Here is a 26,652-nt window from a genome sequence, read left to right as displayed (position 1 = left end):
GCATGCTTACCTCACTCTGTCATAAGGACCTCCATAAGGATAGTGCTGTCGTGGTCCCATTGCCACATTTGCCAGCCCAGGGCCGGCAGCTCGGCTGTAGGGGTCCCCCATCCCGCTGTTGGGGCCCTGCCCTGAGGACATGAAGGGATCACTCCCTGGAGCTGGGTGTAGAAAGGCAGGCAGTGAGCAAACTGGTAGGTGAGCAAGCCTAGCCATCTACACCTTGCTTGCCTCAAAGACCCATGCCCTCTCCAGAACTCAAGTTTATTCCTTTTGTTTTCCTGACAGATTTAAAACATAGATCTAAAGAGACCCCAATCAGCAAAGAACATGTACGTGTTAAGGGGTAACAACGTGAGACTAGGGAGAGGAAGACAAGGAGGCAGGGATGAAGAGTGGTACTTAGATCTGAAAATGCCTTATCTCAGAGGATGGCTCGACAAGAACCCTGAGTCATTCTCAAGCTATCACCCCACTTCCCTGGCTCTGTCCTCAAAAGTACAAGGTCAACAGCAACTGGTCACCTTTCCTCATGCTGCCATAAGGATCCTTATTTGGCTCGTAGGACATACGCCCCATCATGTCAGAGGTATTCATACTGGGCTGGTACCCAGGGTTTGGAGTCATGGAATTCCGTTTCTGGAATGTGGGGTCACTTCCATCAGGAAATGCATCCTGGATCCCGACTGAATTGCTTCTGTTCCAGAGCAAGAAAAGTCCATTAATCCCCAAATAAAGCAATTCCTCTGATAATAAAGGACACATGGGAGTCACTGGCGGGCAGCAGAGCAGGGACCACACCAGGCGGCATAGGAGCTCATGTTCTTCTGCCCAGAGTCCCCCAAACCACCTGCCCTGCTTGTGGCCTTACCTCATGCCTGGCAAGGGGGGTATCTGACTATGTGGTGTGGATGCTGGAGTTGGTGGCTTCAGGTCTCCCCCTTCTGCCATGGAACTGCTGGTTGACTGAGGTGTCTGTGGCCCCTGCATAGACCCTGATCCAGCTGTGGACAGAGATGCAGGGTGAGCAGGAAAGAATTTAACTCTCACAGATCCTGGGATCTCTTCAGAAAAGATTGTTATAAGGCTAAAGCTAGGGTTCTTTAAAGCCTAAATCACCTTTCTCTGCAGGGAATCTCAAGGCCAGGTCAGGGAATCTGAGGGCTCTTATCATGATCCTTACTGTTTCACATTTGGAGAATAGGAGTGGTATGGCGATGTCATCATGCTGTTGATTCCTTGAGTCTCTGCCAGCTTCCTTGACTACTTTACTTCCCCCAAGGACTCTAACTAACATGTAATGCTGGTGCACAACCTTCCAGTCAATGCCCCTGGAATCATGGGCAGGAGGCCCCAAACCAGCAGTGCACATTGCTGGTTTGAGGAGTCTAGGAGCTCCTCTTCTCAAGCATCTAGCGCTGTCACCACTCAGGTTCAAATGTTCCTCTAAGCTGATGAGCACAGAACTACCGGTAATTAATGTTTCCATTAGTTACCCATCCCAGAAGCAGATATCCCACTGCTTGGGCCTCCCCAGCTGATGAGTCATCTCAGTCACTCATTACACCCTCGGAGGTCAACACCAGAGCACATGTGTTTACACCAACCTTCTAGGAGTCCTGGCCTTCCCATGCTTGCCCAGGCCTCAGCCTCCTTTCAGAAAGGAGAGTGGGCAGAGGCACTCCCATTAGAGTTCCATTCATATCCTCTCCCCACCACTTCCTTCCCATTCATTACCATCTGAGCTCCCTGGGGAATTCAGGGCTGTAGTCTGAGCTGCATTCTAAGGCACTGACATCAATGGGCCAAAGCTCCCAGATGGTCTTGCTTCACTGCTATTTGTCAGATTTCCCCACTCCTCTGACAATCCCTCCCACTCACTAGTTTATAAACATTTGGCAAGGTGCCAGGTACACAATGAAAATGAAAACTTAAGGGCTGCTGCAGACTACTTCCCAAGGGAGTCACCACTGCCTGCTCTTTTTAGTCTGCCAATCTATTATGTCCTGTGATAGGGCAGGGCAGAGCATACATCCCTGGTGAACAAGGCAGGCACTGGTGAAAAAGGGGATTAGACACTTGAATACTACCACTAAAGGGTGAGCCTTGGTGGAGCTCACCCAATCCCTACCTGGAGAAGGAGGCTGGATCTTGGGCTGGGACTTCTTGGAATCAGCAGCTGCGAAGATGTCTGGGGGAGGGTCTTCTCCCCGTTCAATCTTGCACTCAAAGGCATAGAGACACTGGATATACTGCTTTTTCAAGGAGCTGGCAGCACTGCTTGAGGTGCCGACATTGAGGTTGGTCGCAAGTTCCCGCCATTTTTTGTTCTTGTTGACCTGCACAACCAACCAGAAGAGCCAGGGTACATCTTCTTGCCCACAAGTCCCAAAACCCATCAGGCTACCAGGTACCCATCTCTTGTGGAATCACAATTCTCAGCTAACCAAACACGTTAACTCCACTTGGTGGACAGTCCACAATAAACATTAAATTCATGGCTGGCTTTCCTCTACCCTCAGCAGGCTCTATCCACAGATCACTGCAACTATCAGACATGGCAATTATAATAGGGCAAATTTCACATCACTGTTAGAACAGAATTTAGAAGGTATGGTTTGTACACATGTGCATTGCTGAAAAATTATGTGCAAGTCACCACCAGATCCAAATCCTGTTTTAAATGCATCAATAAAAATTAACATTTTGCCAGCCGGCGGTGGCTCAGCGATTGAGCATCAACCTATAATCCAGGAGACCGTGGTTCGATTTTTTGGGCAGGGCACATGCCCGGGTTGTGGGCTTGATCCCCGGGAAGGGGCATGCAGGTAGGTAGCCAATCAATGACTCTCTCGCTCTCCCTTCCTCTCTCTGAAATCAATAAAAATTTATTTTTTAAAAATTAACATTTTATAAAATGGAGATGTGTGGTAATAGCGGTACCCACTCTGCTTGACTTACTTTGTCAAACTGGGGGTTTTCACAAACCCTTGCAAATTTGACATTATTGTGCCACTACTCCCCTGCATCTCAGTGAGATATAACTATAAGCTCCTTTCCCTCACCAGTCACTGTCCTGACTGCCCAGGTGCTCAAGGCCCTGTGACTTCTTTTGTGCCTTTCCAGAAGCCAGCCTACAGTCTTGCCTCCTTTCCTCAGCTTCTGGACACACCATTCCCAGTCCCTTTAGTTACTCTTTCTGCTCTTAGCCAGGCAGGTCTCCTTCTTCATGTATTCTATGCTTATTTGCCCACCATGTGGTAAGCCTCTCTCTCAAGGGTTGGGAACACTGGCTTTCCAGCCCCAATTCACAAAGGAAATTCATTACGGCGTGATACCTGTTGATGTGGTACCAATGATACCAAAGAGAAGAATGACAAGGACACAAAGAAAAGAACCTAGATGGAGGAAAGGTGACCAGGAAAACTCCTGGAGAAGGTAACATGTGAGCTGAGCCTTGAAGGCTGGAGGTGGTGTTGGCAGGGTACATTCCAGACTCTTCCCATCTCTAGGCCACCTGGGCCAGTCAACTGGAATGGCGCCTCCCACTACCTAAACCCTACAAATCCTTCAGAAAAGCTCAGGACTCATCTTTTACCTTCCTGGAGCCTCCACAAACTAACTTATAACAGTGTCCTTTCTCCTCTGCACTGTCTTTAGAGTTCAATTACATCATAGCATCTAAAAGGTTGGCATCCTTTTGCAAACTAAAACAGGCCTAGGCTTTAGGACTCTCTCTGTACCGCATCTTTTCAGAAGCCCACTCAATTAAAAGTATGCCAAATCTAACCCAATACCCTTTCCTTACAGGCAGGAGAGCCCTGTGTGTGAGAACTAGCACTAAGGAGAACGGCAGGGATAAGCCCAGGGTCACTTCAGAAGCCTCTGTGGCTTTGCTTCCCACGCCACTTATGTGGCGGTGCACACGTGTCTTGTTTTGTTTTCCTTTGTGGGGGAGGGAAATAAAGCCTGAAGGGAGAAGGAATTCATAACTGACTGCTGGTTGGCTTCATTCCAATCACTTTCTTTTCTGCTGGTGACAGCTGTTTTCCTCTTCTGATTTAGAAGGTTTGGAATACATTCCTCCCAGCCACGCCTCCCCTGAGCTCAGCCACAAACTCAGAACCAACATCAGGCTCCTGGTCTGATGACTACAGAACACACATAGGAGGAAAGTTTGCAAACCACAGTGTGCTGTCAGCATGGCCTCAGCAGTTTGCCTCTTGGGCTGAGTGTAAAACGAAGCTGGGAGGTATCAGGGCAGAGGCACAGCTCAGGGTGGTGTTCAGGTCAGAGGCTTGCAGCAGAATTCATTCACCTCAGTCTTCCATACAGACAGAATTTCCCCACCTACTTCTCCATTCACAAATAATTTCTATTAAATAGCTCCTGAAATCCCATCTCTACTGGGGAGTTTCCTGGAAAGGGTCAGGAACTACTCTGGCTGCCCCATACCATCTTGCAGACCAATTTATGTGGCAGAAATCTTGCTGAAAGCTTTTTTATTTTTGGCTTTTGACAGTCTAGCAGGGTACACTATCCCTTACTTTACAAATAAGAAATGTTAGAGCTCAGAGTGGTTATGAACCTTTGTTAAGGTCACACATAGGTGGCTAAGACAGGATTCAAAACCAGGCCTATCTCTCCGACTCTCCCATGGAATCATAATTGCCCCACAGGCTTTCTGTCTTTGCAACCCGGAGGGACCCTATACATATGGTAAATGTAATGCTAGTACTTTATCCTCTCCAGCAAGGTTCCAGCCTTTTGGAAGCCGTATCTTCTAGAAATCTGTGCTCCAGGTCTGTCAGTATGTGACTCAAGAGAGTAGGAGAGGATAAAGCCAGGTAAAGCCACCGAGTACCTTGAGAGGTTTGTTCAAACCACAGGGGAAGACAAGTGCCAGGCACTCACCTGAGTCAATCCACCAATCTCCTTCACAGACACATAGAGGCGATAGAGGTCCAGAGGTTTCCTACCCACAGCAGGCAGATTTGTCATGCCCATTGCCTTCTCCTCTGTGAAGGCCAGGTAACGGTCCACCCACATCTTCCTCTCAGGCTCACCACCCAGCTCATACAACTTGGTGATCTTCTCATTGGTTGTAGTAGAAGAACTGGATTTCTGAAAGGGGCAGGTAAAGATTCTTAGGAACTGGTTAGAGTCAAAGCCTATGCTAAGGGTCTTAGAAGTCCCTTAATTAGGGCAGTGATAAAGCTTCTTATTCTGGGGTGGTTACTAACACCTGCCCTACCTTCGTAAGGGTGAAAGGCTAAAAGGGAGCTAGACCTTCCTGTAAAAGAAGGAAAATTCTGACTAAACTGCATATTACACATTAGGTGCTGTGCTGGATGCCTTTACATATTAGGCATTATAAGTTATCCTCCTCTTAAAAGCTAAGGAAGTAGGCACAAGGAGGCCATGCCTAAGATTTCACAGTTTTCAGGTAGCAGGGCTGACATCAATGTCACTACCACTACCACACTACTTACCCAGGTGACTGGACACACTTTTTTTTTTAAGTCGTTATCTGTTTTTATTGATTTTTAGAAAGAGAGGAAGAGAAGGGAAAGGGAAAGGGAGAGAGGAAGGGGGAAGGGAAGGAGGGGCAGAGAGAGAGTTGGAAGGGCAGAGAGAGAAAGAGAGAAACTCTCTGGCTGCCTCCTGTATGCGTCTTCACTGGGGATCAAACCCACAACCTTTTTGGTGTGCGGTATGAGGCTCCAACCAACTTAGCCTCTGGCAGGGGCTTAGACACACTTTTATAGACTGTTTCAGAGAACTCAAGAAACTCAAAACATGATCTTGAGACAATGGGATGGACTAAATGAAAAAACAAAAACTCTACCTACTCTCAAAGAAAGGAAGGGTCTCCCAAATGCTTGAAAGGCTTTGGACAGTATTCTGTCCAAGACAGGAGGATGGCTAATAGGGTCTGGGACTCAGAGGTAAAGATCCACAGAAAGTGGCAGCTATGATTTTTTAATTTCTCCTACTTTGTAAAATAGGGAAAATGAGGTATGACAAAGGGCAGAAATGTTTCAAATGACTCAAACGCTTACCAGATCCCCAGGTTGCCACATGGCCCAAAAGACAGCACACTCAGTACTAACCTACAGGGAGGCCAAAGATCCAAACTCCACCTGCCTCATCTCCCCCTTTCCCTTTATAGATATAGGGCACCAACCACTCCTGCTGCTCTTAGTATAGTCCAGGAAGAGAAGAGCAATTAGTTGCCTATGGCACATACCATCTATCAATGCACAAGGAGAGGGGAAACGGTTTCAGAGAATTTTACATTGCAGGTCTGGCATTTCCTCTGTAACAAATGGACATTATGTTTTTTTACATTAGAACCCCACAGACTAATTCAAAACTAATTAAATGAGCTATTATCCTGGGATCCTTCATGATAAGAGGAAACAACCTTTTCTGAGGCAATCTAGTTGATGCCGTAAAAGGCTAGAGTCTAATCACTCTCTTCTTTTTCCTTTCTATCACTAGAAAGGATGGACAGAAAGTAGGGAAGAGTAAAGATATAAATCATTACTTTGGATTTGGATTCTGTTTTGGGTGTCCCATCAGCCTTGTTGTTCATTTTGGTGGCTGGAGTTAACTTGACATCCCCAAGGCCCATCATCTCTGGGCTGGCTGCCATCCCTATAAAAGAGAAAAAAATTCTTAACTTTAATAGGTTTGTGACATGAGGATCACTCTGGAAAAAATCCCTGGGGTGAGCAATGACTAGGACTTACCTGCTGAATTGTTGGCCATGGTTCCACCCATTGGATATGGGGGTCCCTGAGGGTTGATCATGCCAGCCATACTATTAATCCCTTGTCCATAGGGAGGTCCAGTTCCCATTATGCCCCCTTGATTCATATTGGGGTAGCCTGGTGGCCTGAAAAAGAAGATGGAAAAAGGCAGACAGACACACAAGAGTTAGAGACACTAAGCTTTCAGATTTGGACTTGAGCTAAATAGGGCTGTGTGAGGCAAGATCATCTAGTCACAAGGAAAAAGTGTATGGGTCCCCCAAACCACAACCACATACTACCTGGCGCATATATTAATGTATTTATATTTTTAAAAATTATCTTTATTGTTGAAAGTATTATAGATGTCCCCTTTTTCTCCCCACTGACCCTCTCCACCCCTCACCTAGATATTTTTATCCTCCGCCTCCCACAAAAGGCTCTAAGAGGGTTCAAGCCCCAAACAGGAAACTATAGCTCAATTTTAAAGGAAACACTCCTTGAAGAATGAAGTCCTACCCTGTCTCTTTAAGTACTGCCAGCCTCTAAGGCACCTTCAAAGTCAAGCGTGTTTCCACTTAAGAGCCCTCTCTATGCCAAAATTGCTCAATTTGTCACATCAAACCCCAACCAAACTGGAACCCTTAACAGTAAAGCACCTGGGGGGAGGAGGGAAGGCTTTGCATTCTTTCTTAATGAGCCTACTACAAACTTTGTGCTTTCATCATTCTGAAGTACTAACCAAACCCACCTTTTTACAGTTACAATCACCCTATTCTACCATGGTTCATAACATCCCAATAAGACTAGTCGTTTTAAGAACTATAGGCACCAATAATGGAGTACAGGAACAGAGCCTTCAAAAACAGAGGAATCATATTCACTGAGGACCGTGGCCAAGGAAGAAGAGATGAATCTTCAAGTCATTAAACCAAATCACATGAACCTTCCACACTTTAGCACCAGGTCAAATGCACAGGACCACAAAGAACAGTAGGAGAAATAGCAAATCACAACTCTTACCATCCTTTATTTCTCACACCACAGATACAAGTCATGTGTATTATTACAAATCCTTCTGGAAACTAAGAAACTACATTGACAGAAGAAATGAAGAAACTCTGAAGACTTATTTTTTTTTAATCCTCACCCAAGGATATTTTTTCCATTGCTTTTCAGAGAGAGTGGAAGGGAGGGAGAGAGAAACATCAGTGTGAGAGACACACCAATTGTTTGCCTCCTGCACATGCCCCAAATGGCTGGAGATGGGGATTGAGCCTGCAACCAAGGTACATGCTGCCCTTGTCTGGAATTGAACCTGAGACCCTTCATTCCACAGGCCGATGCTCTAACCACTGAGCCAAATTGGCTAGGGCAAGACTTATTTTTATTAATCAAAATAACCCATGCTTTATAAAGTTCATTACATATGCTATCTGGTCATGTGAAACTTGATACCAAACTAGGATGTTTAAGAATTTTTGCTCTGGCCGGTGTGGCTCTGTGGATAGAGCATGGGCCCATGCACTGAAGGGCCTCCAGTTCAACACGCCCTCCCCCAATGTTGGGGCTCGCACAGGAGGCAACAAATAGATGTCTCTCTCTTACATTGATGTTTCTCTCCCTCTTTCTTCCTCTCCTCCTCCTTTCCAGTCTCTAAAAATCAGTGGAAAAAAATACCCTTGGCTGAGGAGTAAAAAGAATCAGAACTTTTGTTGTGTTTTTCACTGTCAGAAAACCTAGTTTTTAAAGAGGTCTCTATAAAATGCGTATTTACCAAATTGACATGATTTAGGTACAGAAGTATCTCAATAACCTGAATGGCTCTACAATTTATTTCCTTGCACTGACACCCTCTCTTCACTTCCCAGGTCTTACCTGTTTTGGATAGAGTTGGCAGCAACATGCATGGCGACAGCAGTTTCTTGAGTTTTCCGGTTCATGCCCCCTGGTGGGGGACACATCCCTGACCCAACCTGAGGCGGCATATTGGCCATGTTAGGGCCATAAGGCCGGTTGCCCATGGAGGCATGACTCATTCTCCCTGGAGGGAGTGTGCCATAAGGTGGGATGCCAGGCTGCCCATGCATCTGACCTCCAGCACCCATAGGGTTCATGCTTCCGGCCATGCCTGCACTGGGGTAGTTAGCATTGGGCAAGGCATTGTAGTTTGGCTGCCTGGGGTAGCCTCCTGGGAGACAAAGAAGGAAAGATGACAGAGACTTGGTTAGCGACTCACTAATATTGCTCAATCTCTAAAACTCCAAAGATGGTAAACAATGGGAATTATTCAAGATTTGGTCTGGAAAGAGACCAACTTCATGGTAGCCTTTACCCCATTTTAAAAAAAAGTAAAAGGGAGGGCAAATGCATATAAAGATAGGCCTCAGTTGTCCCTTCATCTTAAAGACAGCACAGAGAAAGACTGGCTGGCAGGCAAGGTTGGCTTTGCTGCTATCCAGGTTCAAGTATTTCTGGAATTATTTCCTTTTTACATTCCTGCCTTCTCTCCCAGGCTACATGAACGACATTTAACTTTAGTTTGTCTAGGGCTAATTTTGAAGAAAGATCCATTCTATTAGGGCTAATTTACTAAAAACAAGTATGAGAACCAATAATAACCATTTATTGAGTGTCTGTACTCAGTCTTGCGCTAAAAAATATCTTATCCCCATTTTATAGATGAAACAGAGGCTCGGGGATATTCAAGAACTTTCCCATGATAATTTAGGGCCTGGCTTTGGTGAATTAAAGGCAAAGAGCAATCCAACTCTTTACACCCCAGACAGCAGCATATCAGACAAGGAACTGTTTTCTTGTCTCATCTCTATATACTCCTAACTGGGTAGTATACTCACCCTGTGGGCCATACTGACTCCCCTGGGGACCATAGCTCCCCATGGAGTTCTGCTGGTAGGAGCCCATGCCTGTGTGCATCTGTCCTCCAGAAGGCTGACGTGGAGATAAGGCCGAGCCGGGCTGGGGGGAACTGTACTGGGGCATCTGGGGGTTCCTCTGCATGTAACCTATTTGTGGGTAGTGCCCATGTATGTTAGTTATTACCTCGGTACAATGGGAACAAATGCTCCCCCTTATCCTAGGACTTCACCATCTACATTTTATTTAGCAACTAACTGAACGAAGTCTTTACCTTCCTGGCTATATAATTATGTGCCATCTTAGGGACCCTCCAAAGTGACATAACCATTAACCAGATCATGCCAACTCTTTCTACTAAATGGGGGTTTAAAAAGACACATAGCGATTACAGAAAAATAAAATGGTGCAAGGTTAAAAGAGTAAAGATTCGATGCTGAGTTTTAGCACTTGCTGACCAAATTAGGCACAATGTATGTAGAGGTTAATCCATCAAAACACAAACACAGAGAAACAAAGAATGACTGGGGGGAACACGGTTCTGGAGTCACAACATGACTAAGCCCACTCTTAACTTCACAGCTATTGTTCTGATTGTATTAAGCTTCATGGCCATATAGGTCTCCAAAAGCTACTGACAGGGGGTACTCAAGTGTTAGCCTTAGCCCTCCACCCCCTCCCTCAAAGCCCAGGCTCTTACCTCGATCTTGGGCAATGCTTGATTGATTCATGGAAGGATGCATGATGCTGTCCGACTGGCCACTGGGTGGCCGAGGTGGCATCTGGTTGCCTGCTCCAGACAGAGAAAGTAAGCCAATCATGGCTAAGTGTGGAATTCTAGCTAGGAGGTCGGTTCAGAGCTGGAAATGTCGCCTGGGAAAGCCAAGCACCTCCCAGTACCACATACACAGAGAGCTCCAACAAAGGGCTCCCATTTCCCTTCTTCAAATGCTAAAGGGAAACTTTGCAGACATGACCAGAGATGCTTTCTCTGCCAGCAAAGGCTGGGGCTCCCTGATATTGTTGGTAGCCAGTCCCCGTTCCCTCTCCCAAAAACCCAGCACTTGAGGGTACCTGGCACTGCAGCAGGTGAGAGTGGTCCTGAGCGAGACTGAGCAACACTGGCGGGAGAGCCAACAGGGGACGGGGAAGGGCCTCGGATGCCAGGCAGGTGAGGAGAGGTATGAGGAGAAAAAGGAGACTGAGCTGGATTACTCTGCTCTCCTTGGCTGCTGGAAATCCCTGATGTGCTCACTCCAGGGCTCAGAGCTCCTTCTGTCCCCATGGGGAGATCGTCTATTGAACCAGACAGATCCTGAAACATACAATACCTCAATCAGCAATATTAGGCAGAAAGACTCTTCTTTCAACAATCCTACTACATGATTAACATTTTCCTAAACAATCAAGGGCAAGCACACTGCAAACATTATGTTGTCAGGATACTATAGCTTACATATGGCAAACTCTCTATTAAGGGCCAGATAGAAAATATTTTAGACTCTGTGAGCCATACAGTCTCTTCAACTGCAACTGCTCAACTCTGCCATTGTAGTGCAAAAGAGCAGTCACAGATAATAAAGTTTTATTGAAACATAGCCACATCCATTTGATTATTTATAAAAACAAGTAACTGGCCCACAATCTGTAGTTTGCTGATCTCTGGCCTATCTACCAGAAGCAGATCTATTACTTTTATCTTCTTTCCCAGCTTCAACTTCCACAGTTGTAAGAGAGAGGCATTCCAGTGAGCCTTTAGTTCTTTTCCACTGAGGAAGCTTTATAAAACACTGCCAGGAGAGGACCAGGAGCCACAAGAGTATGTTAACAAGTTTGGGCAATAATTACAGATTCCCCTCTCTATCAGATTATTACAACCTACATTTACTAAAGACTTTCTCCAAGTTACCGTATTTTAAAATATAAGGGACATACTGCACAGAAACAAGACGGTCTGGGCCTATATTCCTACCACCTGGCTCATAACAAGGATGAACAAATGTTTACCAAACTGAGCAAATCCATTTTTCCCCTAGTTTTAAGTTGTTCAATGAGGACTTGGCATTTACTTGGGGGTTTGTCTGTCTTGAAATAATCAGTAAAGAGTTCACTTTGGGTAAATAAACTCCAAGATTAGCAATCAGGAGCTCAATACCAAAAATATTCACCCCAGGAAATGTACCCCAACCCTACCCCCACTGGCTCCATGTTCATCCTCTAGCAATACCACTGGCTCAACACCACACATTAACTCCAGACTAGAAAATACCTGTACCTTGAAGAAAGGATGAAAGCTTTGGATAAGGGCTCAGGTCTGGGTTAAGAAAAGAGTTCTCCTAAAGAGACACATCTGAAGAGGCCTAACAAGCTCACCTTGGAAATACCAGTTCAAGGTGACTTTCACAATAACATTGGAGGTCAGAGGGCATCTTTAGGTTCTCCTCCAAGTATACAGGTTGGATGGACATTCTACAAACTAGCTGGTTACTTTACTAGGTTGGAAGCATTTCTGCTGAGTTCTATGGGAAAAAAGCTTGCCCCGAAGGCAAGGCAGGTAGGTAGGTATGCATTTGTGTCTATGTCCAGCTCTCAATGTTAGCTAGCTGAGAAGTCAGAAATGCTAGCTTTCCTATAAGAAGCAGAACTAGTACACCACAGCAATCTTTAAAAATGCAGTTAGAATTCGTCCCAGTGTGGAAGGGAATTCAAGAAGCCCTTCTCTAGGTAACACCAAAGAGCCTCTTCCCTTCAAAGGACTAAAGTACCTGGAACTATAAAGAGCCCTGAGTTCATCCCAAGAGAGGAGGATTCCACGGCAATGTTGAGGGCTAAGCTATCTGAGCCAAAGAGAATAAACTCAAAGAGGCAGCAAGATGATGAGAGGAGCCAACCATGTATGCCAGAAATGGCCTCAAAAGCCACTTGTTAATCTCTGGTCTGTAACAGAAACCACAGGCCAATGCTCTGTTTTAGGGATCAGTAGGTTCCTTTAGCATTCCTTCCTACAGTCTCCATTCCTTATCAAACCACCAGCTTCTGCTAATAAAAGCTACTTGCTAACATGAAAAAGAAATCAGTATGTTTTGGAACAGAATAGGAATCAAAGGTTCATCCATAAGACAAGAACTTGGCTCTGTTCAAATGGCTTTGAAAAATTGTCTTGAACATTTCTGTCTTTTAAGTAAAACATCACCATTCTCATGGTAAAAACAGTTCAGAGAATAGGTAAAGTCAAAGTCCTCCTTTGCGCTCCTTCTGCTGCCTTCAACAGAAGAACCGGTGTGTTCAATTTGGTGTATATTCTTGAAGACCTTTTGTGGAACTGAGGGAAAAGAAAAAACCCAACCACAACCCACCTAACCACTACTACACTCAGGGCAGGGCCTACAGATGCTCCTTCAGCCTTCTATACAAAACCAGGCTCTCCACAGATCCACAAATAAATGTCCTAGTCCAGCTTAGGGAATCCCAGGAGCCTAAAGAAAATACTGGCAGCTCTGGAGGCTGGGCTCTCAGACCCTGGAGACATCTGTGGTGACCAGGTGGTGGCTTCCTTCACAGAGGCACTTGGAGAAGAGCTGACAGTTTCAGTAAAGTGCTCTAAGATCCTTGGAGAAAAAGTGCTAAATAATACACTGTCAACAGCAGCCCCAGGTGGACTGGGATGCCTAGGCATGAATAATAGTGGGAAAGGCAGCAGCATTAATATTCTTATCTCTCTCATTTGGTTGATTTAAGGTCAATCTCTCAAACTCTCATTTTCATCAGATGGCAACTGGTCAGCATGAAGGTAGCTGATTAAAAACAAACAAAAAAATTAAGACCCAAAATGTTAGCACGGGAAGGGACAGATCATTGACATTAATATTAACAATAACTACCATTTGAGCATCTACAATGTGCCAGGCACCATATAGAGTTATTTAATTTTCTACAATTCTTGGAAATAGGTACTTCTACCATTAACATGATGAAGATGAGCAAGCTGATGCTCAGAGAGATTGGGTTACATGCCCAAGTCATTTAGCAAGTAAATGGCAGAAACCAGATTTTGATTCCAGGTCTGCCGAACCCCAGAGCTCTCCATTATGCTGATACTAGATAGATTGAAGAAAAAGCATCACACCCTTGAGCTAGGAGACCAAAGCCCAGCTCTTGGTACTTATCAGTTGTGACCTTTGGCAAACTGGCAACAAACCAGGCTTCGGTTTCCTCACTTATACAATGAGAGGACTGGATAAACTGAGTTTGTGACCACCCTGGAGCATATGCATGAAAAGCCACTGGCACAATATGGTCAGGGTCATATGAAATATGCAATACCAGTAGCAATACCCTGGAATGAGAGATATGACAACGCACAAGCAGTATAAGATATAAGACATACTCTTCAGTCCTGGTGGCTAATCACAAGTAAACGTTTTTATTGGGAAATGAGGGGGAGTTTTAAGGGGAGACTCCAAAAGAAGTCTCCCCCCTCTATCTACATGAACAGATACTGCTCTGAACTCCATGTCCTTTTACTGCACAGGGCGCACCTCTGCTTTCTACCCTACGAAAAGCCAGTTTTTCAGGTCTTTTGTTCCACAAAAAGCCGGATGTCTGGATGTTGAGTCAGACCTCAATGTGCTTAAAAAGTTTGGCTTTCCACAACATATTTATCACAGACAATGTTCAATCAATCCCAGCCCCAATTCTCCCTAGTGGGGGTTGCCTGTAGAATTTTAGGACTCAGGTTTTCTTAGTCCTCCCAAAAGGGCCCACCTAACAGGTAACCTTCTAGGAGGACCAGTGAATTACAGCACTGCCTCTGAAACAGAAAGATCTGTTTTCCTGGGTTTGTTCTCTTCCAAGAATAAACCTCCTAAGAGATGGGAGGTGAGGATCAGCCCACTCAGTGCCCTGCCAGTTCCAAGGAAGCAGCAGGGCCAGGGAGAATTTCCTCACGTGTTTCCAACGTGTTTCATGAATTTTATTGCTCATCTACCATGCAGATCAAAAGCACTGGAGCAGGTCCAACTATTTCACACAGAATCTCACACTCCAGGCTGGCTACAGCCCTGAAAGCCTTCGTTTCTTCACTTGAAATACTGCCCAATGTTATTTTGGGATGTGACCTGATAGAGAAAGCCCATAGGGACTCCATGACGATAACTGTTCCAGCTGTGATTGGTTGCCCAGTCCCAGCGAGTGCCAGTATGGGTTTGTCAGGCTCTGCTGACAAATAGAACTCAGCAGCTAACACCTTCTCTTCACACCACAACAAAACCATGCCCAAAATTACAGTCCATACCTCACTGGGTGTATGTGTAAGGAGGAGAGGGGGGTTTGCCAGCGCTCTCACAGGAAGGGCTGCAAGTTCTAACATGAATTGGCTGCCTGATGAAGTACATTTTCAAGCAGGAAGGTACCAGATCAGGGTTAGACAAGGGGTGTTTAAACAATCTCCCAACAGAGCCTCATGCATGTGACACAGGTTCTTTGCTGTGCAGATTAAGTAACATCAACAGGCAAATCTAAAGAACAGGCTCACGACAACGCTCAGATTCGGGTTTTTCTCATAAATTTGGCTGAATCTTTGAGAAATGGAGCTTTCGTTAACCCCTAGATGGGGTTCTTATATTCTTTCAGTTGTGAAGAGCTTTTGCCAAGTTGTGCTAACTACTGGCAGGAAAATCACCCACTAAGAGAGCCAGGTAAATCCCACACATGCTTGTAGTAAGTTTGTGTGGGTTTTGTGATGGGAACCTTGCAATTCAACCACAGTCCCTTAAATGATGATGCCTGAATGAAAAAAGTCCAAATGCACAGCTTTAAGTAACCAAATCTGCACTAGCAATTTTTCAAGTATTTTCCTAGCCTAACAGATTCATGGCCATGGCAGAAGGCTGCTCCCATGCAGGAAAATGGGAGGAAATCCTGAAGAACACAGAAAGGGCTGGGAAACCTAATCCTTGAAGAAAGGCAGACGGTAGGAAAGGAGGCAATACCTTTGACAAACTTCAATGTTCTTCCAATGAGTGGTCTCAGTTGAACAGATTAACTGCCATCCCTGCCTAGAAAGCAGACTAGCTGGTGCTGGCTGAAATGCCAAGAACAAATCAACACACAGAAAAGGCTGCCTCTTGCTAATGGTGGTACTTCCACATTGGGGGCTAAGCAGATGGGTAAGAAAGGGGGAAGAAAAGATGCAGAGGCTGATACCATCCTTTTAGCTTGGGATCAAGCACCATATCCTGCCTCAGTGAACTCTATTTCCTAACCCCTTACCCTGAGTTTCCAAAACCCCTCATCAAACTCCCTCTTCTTTATCTACAATAGGCTCTTGACCTGAGGACGATGGATCATTTTTCCTGATACCTTCCAGCTGCCTGGTAAGGATGCACAATAGATAAAGGGATAGACTCTTCCTGTCTTCAGGATGTTTTTTAGGGATCCACTTCTACGAGAAACATCCCCTTTATATACACATCAGAATGCATAAATAAACCTCTGGGAGACCAACTCTCTAAATTCAAAGGATATTGAAAAGAGGAATAAAGCAAGTCCCTTTGTGTCTCCCTCTCAAAGGGAAGTAGAACTGACAAATATGTGACTATCGTGTTCAACCCTAAGGTAGGTGATTGACTCACATTTTGTTCTCACGATCATCATCTTTTTAAAAAAATATATCTTTATTGATTTTAGAGAGGAAGGGAGAGGGAGAGAGAGTTGAAACACCAATGATGAGAGTCATTGACTGGCTGCTTCCTGCACATCTCGAACTGGGGATCGAGCCTGCAACCTGGGCATGTGCCCTGACCAGGAATCGGACTGCAATCTCCTGGATCATAGGTTCATGAAAAACCGCTGAGTGACACCTGGCCGGGCCACAATTATCCTCCGATATAGGTTCAATCCCATTTTAACAAAGAAGCAGGAAGCTCAGAAGTTAAATGACTTGCCCAAGGACAAAGAGCTACTAAACATAAGAATGGGTTCAAACCCATATTCCACTGATTCCAAAGCCTGCACTCTTTCTATCACAAGGTGGAAGCTCTCCACTAACAAGGCTCCATGTTCCAAACAAGGTCAGGCAACAACTCGTCTCCGACATGCTGAGTGATTCCCTATGTATCTCGAAACAAACTAATCTCACTAGGCCTCACTTAGATCTACAGAAGAAAAGATTGAAACTAGATAATCCAATGCTACGCGTTCCTCTCTTTCTTAGCCACTCTTGCTTTCTAAATCTTTCATGGTTTACGTAAAATCAGCCATTTCACTTTCACTCTCTTAATTTAAACCTACTTTTTCTACCCCAAAGGGTATAATATTCTTTTTCACTTCTGGGTCCTTAGAAGGGCACTTAATGTACCAAGGGGAAGAGAGAATGACTTAGAATCTAGGAAGACAAGCAGGAAATTAAGTCCCTTGAAGGTACATATCTGGTCTCTACTGGTTTTCATACTGAATATGCCCTAATCCTACTTTCAAGCACAGGGTGTGACCCAAAGAGAAAAGTCAAACATCCCTGGCCTCTAGGTGGCCTCATGTCAGGCAATTTCAAAACCTCACACTTTCCTCCTCATCCAGCTCTGCAGCTACCCTTCCAAACTGGAGGCCAAAAGGGCCTTTTTTAGGGGTCCCATTCCACAAACTACAAGATGGGAAAGCTCCTCTATGGGGGCAAAAGCCAAGCAGGCTTTAATCCCCTGCCCATTGCCGTGCTCCAACAATGGGAAACAGAATTCTTCTCTTAAGACAGTAAGGTGACCCATTTCCCATCAAAAGAGGAGAAATTGGTGAGAAAACCAACTACTTGAACTTGCACATTAGATGCAGCAACTATAGACTAACACTTTCAACAATAAAGATAAATTAAAAAATAAAATAAAAAAATCATTTTTTGCCTTGGAAACTTCAAAGATGAGAACAGTTCTGTGGGGGCAAAGCCTCCATAGTCATAGTACAACTTCCCATGCCCCTCATGCCACAGGCAAAGTCTTTCCAAAGTTCCTCTAGACTCTGTGTTACAGGACTAACATGGCACTGTGCTGATATTGCTCTTTTCTCCAGTAGCCTGTGGCACCAGAGCAGGACCAGGCTATATTCTCCTGTTATTACTGACCAGAAAAATGTCAGGCACACAAAAGACAAAAAGCTTGATAAAAGTTGCTGAACCTATAATCTAATCAAAAGCATCCTCTTTAGACCCAATCTCAATTAGTCCTCTCTCTTTCCTTTAATCATCATTCCCTCACCCTAACCCTCTAGCTGAACTCTAGACCTCCAAATTTGGGAGATACTCTTGGGTGATGGCATCAAGGGAACCCAACAGCTGTCTAAAACTGAAAAGTGCAACCCCGAATGGGTCTTGGCCACTTGGGTAAGAGCTCCTGATAGAACTGCAGTACAAGGAAGAACCGTATGGAAAGGAGGCTATTAGGAGGTGGGGCTGTATTGTTGGAGCAATTTCAATCTAAGTACAAAACTATAAGAACCTACTGTTCTTAATCCACATCAGCAAAATCTCTTGAGGTGAGTCTGACTCTTTGGGTGGAGGCTGAGGGTGTTGCTGAGGTATAAAAGGGGAAGAAGAAAGACTGTTGTGCTGCCTGCATTCCTGTGGTGGGAGCCCCTGCAAACAGCAGCTTGACCACTGCAGCGGCCATTGATTTTCCAGGGGTCGATATTCTGCTCCCACAGATCTGCTCGGCTACAGGTTTAATCACACAGTGAGTGCTTCTACTCAACATCTCCCCTGCACTTCCCCCTCCCCAAACCAATAAAACAAACACCAAACACAATGAGAGTTGGGAATGGATAGATGGTGCTCCCCATAGCTGGCCCCTACCCCCAGAGAAATTCTAAGCACCAGCTCCAAAGGAGCCAAAGCTACACGGGCAGTCCACAAGAAGCAGCAGGGATAGATCCACAGGACCAGAAAACACTTTAATCCCTTGACCAACACTCCCACACAGACCCTTTTAATGTTTCAAAGATTTTACATTAAAAAACCCAGCCCTGGCTGGATAGCTCAGTTGGTTAGTGTCATCCCAATATGCTAAGGTTGTGGGTTTGATCCCCAATTAGGACACACACAAAAATCAACCAATGAACACATAAATAAGTGTAACAACAAATCAGTTTCTTTTTCTCTCTCTTCTCTGAAAATCAATAAATAAAAATTAAAAAAAAAAGAAATCCAGGTTCCCAGCTCAAAAAAAAAAAAAAAAAAGGTCCTAGAACTCCCACAGAGCACTAATCAGTTGGAACCTTGCTTTCCAGTTTGTCAGTCCCCACCAGGCCTGCATTATACCATGTTACCAACCTGACTAGCCTTCTGACACACACTCTCTCCCTTGCAAAGGCTTCTCACTTGGACCAGAAGAGATGTCTCACCTAGTCAGAAACAATCCCTTGGCCAAAAATGTACAGTGTTCTAAGGGTCACTAGCTAGCAGACTTCATTCCAGATATGAAAAAAATGAAACTGGGTCAGAGCTAGGCCTGAGTTAGAGCAGTCAAGAGCAGTGCATATTTATGGAATAGGGCTGTTCTAATCCCAGCAGGAAATGAACATGGTAAAGCTAGAGAAGGCAAAGAAGTTAGGCACTTCCTACTTTCTCCAAGTCAAGCATTCCCTTTTAGGAAGGCCAACCACACAGACCTTGTTCCATCATGTTCATCATCAGCTTGAATCCTGGAACTTGAGCAAGGAGGGCAGGAAAAAGGGGAAAGAAACAGAAAAGAAAGCAGAGCCCTAGCCAGTTTGGCTCAGTGGTTAGAGCATAGGCCTGTGGACTGAAGGGTCCAGAGTTTGATTCTAGCCAAGGGCACATACCTTGGTTGCAGGCTTGATACCCAGCCCCGGTCAGGGCATGTATGGGAGGCAACTAATCAATGTCTCTCCCCCCTCCCCTTCTATCTCTCTGAAAAGCAATGGAAAAAATATCCTCATGTAAGGATTAAAAAAAAAAAAAAAAGCAGAATTCTAGGTATGAGAAGTATAAGAGAGGATATTGCCTTAGGTTTCCACCTCATCTGGCTGCCCCTCAAAATTGATTTGGTATTTAAAGCCCTAAATTTAGCCCTGGCCCAGTAGCTCAGTTGGTTAGAACACCATCCTGATATGCCAAGGTTAGGGGTTCAATCCCCAGTCAGGGCACATACAAGAACAAACCAATGAATGCACAAATAAGTGGAACAACAAATTGATGTTTTTCTCTCTAAAGTCAATAAATAAAAATTTAAAAAATAATAAATAAAGCCCTAATTTTATATTTGCCAGTGGTCTTCTCTACCATATGCTTACTGGTCTAGGTAAAATCCAAATATTTGGGGAGGATGGAGTGGAACAAACAGACCCGAGAGTGGGGAAAGGATATATCTTAAACTAGAAAAGACAGCTATCAACCTCAAAGGCCATTAAAACAAAAAAGAACAATTCTGAACATAGGGAGATACACAGTTAAGTTCTAAAAGTAGAAAATGGGGGGGGGGGGCGGCAGGGGGATATGAATATTCTTGATAACAGTTCACCATCTGAACACTGATCCCTTTTATTTGAAACTTGGTTTCTCTCTTACCTTCCCCCAAATGCCAGGAAATTACCTTTACTCATCTCAGTAGACAATATTCAATGTTCCTCCCTCATCAAAGCTGGCCTTAGGGACAGGTCTGCTTTCAACCCCTAGTTCCCACCTTCAACAAGGCATGGCTTCTTAGCTTCCTTGGGAAAGGTCAAATGGGAAGGAAGCGAACTAGCAGCTAGGAGGTGAGTTCTGCCTCAGGGCAATCAGAGATTATGTCACAATACAAGCCAATTCCATGCTGACACCAGGTGGGGAAGATGGAATAGGCCACAGAAGCAAATAAAGCAAGAGACCAAGCACTGGCTCCTAAAGGGATAACACTAGATCACATACCAGATTCACCACAGCTTTCAGGCAGAACACCAAATATTTTAGAAACAGGAGAAAAGACAACAGAGCTAATTCTATGCTTGATTTATCAGGTATGTTAGCATAGTTCCACGTCTAAGGGTACTTCCATCTAGACCAAGTTTAGAGGAACAAATTCTTACTCTGGTTTAGAGGGGCCCTAGAATAGTATTTCCATAATATACTATAATATAATATAGTATTCCTATAGTATATTCTATAAGGATAGCATTTCTGTGAGGAGGGGGATCCTTGGTTTATATTTTGTTCAAAAAGCTCAAGATCCCCTCACCCACCCCAGGGCAAGGAACAGTTTAGTAATCACACATCTGGTAGACTGGCTTTCGGATTTTGGTTGGTCTTTTTGGAGAAGAACAATGGCAGTTTTGCAGCCAGCACCAATAGGAAGGACAGGGGGATGGGTGGAAGAAAGCCACTGTCACCAAGGCAACTGAGTTAATCCATATGCTGACTCAGGAATTTCAGGATATTCTAGTTTTTGAGATTTCTTCCTTCCAGAGTAAGTGCTTCCTACATCTTCCTGGAGAGTAGACCTAAATCCAGAAACTATAGTATCACTACTTTTGCCAAGAAATCTCAATCCCACATCTTTCCACCATATCTCCTTCTTGCCTTTCTCCAGAGAGAAGAGAGTATGGAAGATAAAGTCTGTTTTCTGAATACGGCATTCTTCCTTCTCTTAAAGGAGCTTTTTGCTGATCCTTTATGGGAGTTGGTCCTAATAGTAAAAGCACTGGACTGGAAGTCAGGGAACCCAATGTTCTCATTTACTGAATTGGCCTTGGGCAGGTCCTTCACCCCTTCTGGGCCTTAGGTTCCTCATGTGTAAAGTGGGGGGTAAGGAGGAGTGATGGTGTTTATATAAGTGTGGTAAATATTCTGTGGACTAACTCATGCTGCCTCCATTTTACTCTTTCCTTAACTGTAGAGGTTTAAGAAGCTGAAAACTACATTTCCCAGAATCCCTTGCAGATGAGTTTTATATACAATTCTAGTTCTACTAATCAGAAGTAGACTCAAGATTAAAGTATGGCAGAGACCGTGTTTCTGTCTCCTTTACTTGTTTCTGCAGAGGCATTTTGGTTTCATCTTCCAGTTACCTGGGGGTTGGTTCTGGTGACAGCAACTGCTGCTGCTTCTTGATTCCAGTTTACTGATCCCCGGAGAGCAGATTTAGAGCCATCAATCTGATAGTGGCTCACAAGCAGGAGTTCCTTTGGTGGGTCAAATCTAGGTCTAGGTTCTGTTCCTGAAGGACAAGCCTAGGGGTTGTTCCTTCAATCTTTCTAACAACTTTGTAGGACCAATTCCCAATATGAAATGCCTACAAACCATACCTAGGCCTAGGATTCAGGGTAGAAACCACTGTATGTGACAGTATTATCAGATGATCCCAAAATAGTAGTTGTGGAGAGAGAGCAGAATTATTCACAAACATATTTTCTGCTAAGCCAGCATCTTTTGAGGAAAATAAGCAAGATGGGGGAGGCTAACTTTAAAATACATTTGTCCAGGACAACCACCTTCACTTCTTCCTTTTTACAACCTCCCTGCACCTTCCCCCTCTACTCTAAGCTCTGGAAGGGTTGAACTGCTCATATAAGATGAAGGTTGAGTCAGCACATGCTTTCCTTTTCATCTCTATATTCTCTGCAAACTTTTACTCTGCTGAGGATGGCATTACCTGCCCAACCCAAAATAAGTATTTTCTGGGCTTCAGGGAGGCCTGGGCTAGAAAGGGTACCAAGTGCCTTCCTCAGTGCAGGAAATGTATGTTTGTTAGTTCTAAGTGCAAAAGAATCAGGGCATGCCTGTCCTGACAGCCCTGCACAGCTAATGAGTAAATACAAGTTTGGCCTGCACAAGATCCCAGTTTATCTTCTTATACCAATTTCTGGCAACCACCAGCTTCCTATAGCAGGGCTGGGGACAAACTAAAAAACAATGCCAAATCCAAGTGGTATGTTTGGTAGGGGGTGGGGTGTAACTTCCCACCAGTCCTCATTAGGTAACTGACCCCAGGAACTACCACATTAGAGGTAAGGCTCAGTTAGTATTCAGACTAAAGTTGTTCTGAAGAAAACAAAAGGTTCCAGCAAGAGGAATCTGTGTGAGACACACAAGCAGGAAGCTGAGCTGAGCCACTAGCGACCAGAATAGAAACAGGAAATGGGCCCAGGAACAAGCATACAGAAATCTGCTACAAGCAGCACAGGTTCCAGCAGGCACCAGGCAGTATCAGGGCCAGAGCAGCGTGACTAAGATGGAGAATCAGATTGGCTAGTCCTGCCAGAGAACTAGCTTTCTAGAGAAGGGATGGATGGCTATTTGCACAGGGTACACGCTGCTCTGAACATTCTGGGCAGATATAACAGAGGGGGTAGGGATTTCCTTTTTCAGACTTTGTAAGAGCACCTGGGCTACAATTCAAGGAGAACAAGCACAGATACATGGTCAGATATAAAGAAAACAGACCAGTATAGCTTTTTTGGGTACCAAAATTGCTAGTGGCATTTGTTACCTTTGAAAATAAGCTGGCAAAAATCACTATGAAAAGTGACAAAAGGGAACTCAAACAGTATAAAATTTAAATCCTTCAAACATTCTAATTTTCTAAGCTTTTAGAAGATTTCTAAACCCAGATGACAAAAAGCTGGCTCTCAAGCTCAGTTAGGTAGCAAGAACCTAGGGGCTATTCAACAAAGGTTTATCACTGAGTATCTGCCTGATACAAGTGGTCAGATATAGACCTATATTCTCAAGCAGGGGTATCAACATACATAATCTATGTGAACATGAAGAAAGTGCTTGAAGAAAATGGGAAAGAAGTCTCAGGGAAGGATAGGTTTTGAAGCCAAAGTAGAAGTTTACTGAGCGTTAAAAAAGAGAAGGGGCGGGGGGGGGGGGGGCACACGACGACTGGACGGGAAGGGACACAGCATCTTAAGCAAAAGGAAAATGGCAGGAAGGACCAGGACTTGTAAGGAGCTTAAGGTACACCTGGAGTGGCCAGAGATGTGGCTGTAGAGGTATGCTGGGATCTGTGAATGGCCCAACAATGGAGTCTGGACTATAGGCATGGAGTACAAGGACCACCAAAGCACCCGCAGAACAATTAGTGGTGGTCTTCCACTCTCACCTCCCACACTCAGAGCTCATTTAAATTTTACTAGACACACCAAAATTTATTGTATTCCAAAGTCCCCAGATTTGAAAACTTTACTCTCAGCTCTCAGGGTCTAACTCCTTGCTTCTAAATCATTAGGCAAGTGAATCGCCTGGGGATTTTGTTGACAATATTGGATTCTATAAAGCTAGGGTGAGGCCCCAAGAACCTGCATTTCTTGCAAGCTCCCAGGTGATATCTGTGCTGCTAGATAATGCACCACATTTTTTCAGTAACAAGAATATAACTAATTAAAGTTAGCATTAATCAGGACACTGTGTTCTAAGAAGAAAGGCACAGAATAGGGCTTGATCCCATCCAACACAAGGGAAACCAAAGAACCAAACTCTAGTATATTTGCCACTGTTTAAGGTGATTCCCTAGTTGGTTAGTTCCTCCAGCAGGCTTGTCCAGTTAGTTCCTCCAGCAGGCTTGCCCTATGGATTTGCCCATCTTCCCTTTCCTACCCCTTCCATCCCCTAGCTGCCCTTTTTACAACTCATCTGTGCCTCCATCACAAGGTCTGGGAAAACAAAAATGAGATGGAAATCCATTTATACTCCTTTTTAAAAAATATATGTTTTTACTGATTTCAGAGAGAGGAAGGGAGAGGGAGAAAGAGACAGAAACATCAATGATGAGAGTCACTGATCGACTGCCTCCCTGCATGCCTCCTCCTGGGGACTGAGCCAGAAACCTGGGCATGTGCTCTGACCGGGAATTAAACTGGGACCACCTGGTTCCTGGGTCAACACTCAAGCACTGAGCCTTGCCGGCCAGGCTATATTTCTTTTAGGACAAGTCTAGTAAATGTTAAATGGCAAAGGGATTAAGGCTTTTAGCTAAATGAGAGGATCCTATTGTCCATGTCTTTCCTCTACTGGGTGGGATGCTACAAGGAATAATTCATCTGAAATATCAGAGAGAGCTGGATTCAAGTCTTGGTTCCGACCCTTAGTTTCTTATGATGTAAAACAGGAGTGATTACTCAGTACATTTCAGTTCCTACCCTTCTGGGAGGACTGGTATAGGCTGTAGCTCCTTTCCTGGCCTTACTCCTGTGCCCTCTAAGATTTAGACTCTAGCCCTAGCCCATTTGGATCAGTAGTTAAAAGCATCAGCCTGTAGATTGAAGGGTCCCAGGTTTGATTCCCAGGCCAAGGGCACGTACCTCAGTTGCAGGCTTGATCTCCCTCCCAACCCCCACATGCAGGGTGCGTGCAGGAGGCAACCAATCGATGTGTCTCTCTCGCATAAATGTTTTTCTCTCTCTCTCCCCCTTCCACTCTCTGAAAAGCAATGGGAAAAATATCCTTGGGTGAGGATTAAAAAATAAAAATAATTCAGATTCTACAGGAACAAAATAGTTCCCTCCATTTCCTCTTGTCGGGTCCTTGTAACCCAAACTCTTAGGGCCTGAGAGCATCACAGTAGTAAAATATGAGTGATAATAGCTACTTTGTTGTTAAGTGAAATCTAAAGAAGGGCTTGGAAACCTAAATGATGAAAGAATAATAAATAATTTAACAGACATTAAAAATCCCAATCCTGTTTTCTACCTCACTCCTGCCATCAATAACCTCCAGACTACCTAACTAGAGAAAACAAGTATGATCTAGATCTTCAACAGCAGCCTCTAGGATTTTTTCAGTCAAGGATATAGTGTTTCTTATAAGCTAACTTAGTGAGTGCCCTTGATTCCTTTCTCTCATGAATCCCAAAAAAGTGTGCATTTATACCCTCCTAATATTCTGCCAATCTTCACCCTGCTATCTGCCTTATACACATGCAGGTCTTGAGGCATTTGGGACGACTCAGCTGCCTCCTCCCCTTCAATGACTTTCAAGAGTGCTGTTTACTTGACACCTTTCCCTTGCTCGTTTCCTTTCCACCAGTCCTCAGAAACTAGGTCCTCTTCCTACCTAAAAAGGATCCCAATAACCTCTTCATGACAAATCCAACTTTATACTACTTGAAATATAAATCTTATGTTGACCATCTTCCTCACTCCCTTGGCTTCCAGAAATATGACACAATCCTGGTCCTCCTCCAATCTCTCCGGCTATATGGTGGTGCTTCTACACAATGACCACATGCATTGCCCAGGCCTCTCTATCTGGCTCCTCTCTTCATACTCCGTGGCCTGGAAGGCCTACTTCATTCCATGGTTTAACTATTAATCACTACACAGGCAACTCTAACTTCATTCAGACTCAGCTCTTATTCAAGTTTCAGTCTCCTATCTCCAACTAGTAACAAAGCATTTGTTTTTAGACATCTCACTACAGGGAACTTAACTTATCCTCAAAAATGAGCTTTCCTATTAACCTTTCTATTTCTGTCAATGAGGTTTCTCTTTCTTTCCCCCCCAGTCAATCAAGCTCATTAAATTTTCCACCCAAAAGAATCTACTTATTCTCAGTTTTATAGATTCTTTCCTGCACATCTCACAACTGGGACTAGGTATCAACACAAATGAGAGAGAACTCCACACTTCTTGCCAGAAGTATTTTAAGTTTATCTCCTTTCTAGACTCTTCCCCTTTCAAACCAAACTACACATCAATGGATCATTTTGGTAAAACATTAGTTTTATCATGTTATTGCCCTAATTACATATCAGCAGGCCTGTAAGATCAGATCCAAATGCCTTAATTATTAGCCCACCAGGTTAATGATCTAGCTTTCCTGCTGTAATTCCACACCCCAAGAAGCCTGATTCTGACCAGCCCCCCAAATGTCATCATACTGCACCTCACCCCCACCTGGCCTCTCTTCAGGCTGTACTTTTCCTTTCCAACCACACAAGTACTTCCATACCTAAATGGTATCCATCCATATCATTCTAAACTTCTGCCATGATGTCTTCCCTCAACTATTTAGACATAAATGGATCACTGATTTCTCCAA

At 44.4% G+C, this 26,652-nt stretch overlaps 1 protein-coding gene across 2 annotated transcripts in view; it reads right to left on the bottom strand.

The window, feature by feature from the left end:
* ARID1A (AT-rich interaction domain 1A) overlaps positions 1 to 26,652 on the bottom strand; it is a 72,592-nt gene that overhangs the window by 7,002 nt on the left and 38,938 nt on the right. Inside the window, exons 5-15 of one of the 2 annotated variants that reach the window (XM_087820235.1) lie at positions 10,707 to 10,947; positions 10,333 to 10,422; positions 9,614 to 9,781; positions 8,634 to 8,946; positions 6,756 to 6,901; positions 6,551 to 6,660; positions 4,915 to 5,124; positions 2,132 to 2,339; positions 872 to 1,004; positions 525 to 697; positions 11 to 161 (exon numbers count right to left, since the gene is read on the bottom strand). In XM_087820235.1, coding sequence (XP_087676361.1) covers positions 11 to 161; positions 525 to 697; positions 872 to 1,004; positions 2,132 to 2,339; positions 4,915 to 5,124; positions 6,551 to 6,660; positions 6,756 to 6,901; positions 8,634 to 8,946; positions 9,614 to 9,781; positions 10,333 to 10,422; positions 10,707 to 10,947 — 1,943 coding nt within the window. Of the gene's footprint in view, positions 1 to 10; positions 162 to 524; positions 698 to 871; positions 1,005 to 2,131; positions 2,340 to 4,914; positions 5,125 to 6,550; positions 6,661 to 6,755; positions 6,902 to 8,633; positions 8,947 to 9,613; positions 9,782 to 10,332; positions 10,426 to 10,706; positions 10,948 to 26,652 lie in introns of both variants that reach the window. The other variant, XM_087820236.1, reaches the window with a different exon arrangement.

This window comes from Miniopterus natalensis, chromosome 9 (genome assembly GCF_054644295.1).
Source record: "Miniopterus natalensis isolate mMinNat1 chromosome 9, mMinNat1.hap1, whole genome shotgun sequence".
Lineage (NCBI taxonomy): Eukaryota > Metazoa > Chordata > Mammalia > Chiroptera > Miniopteridae > Miniopterus > Miniopterus natalensis.
Note: the sequence above shows the minus strand (reverse complement) of the source record. Positions and strands in the feature narration are given on the sequence as shown.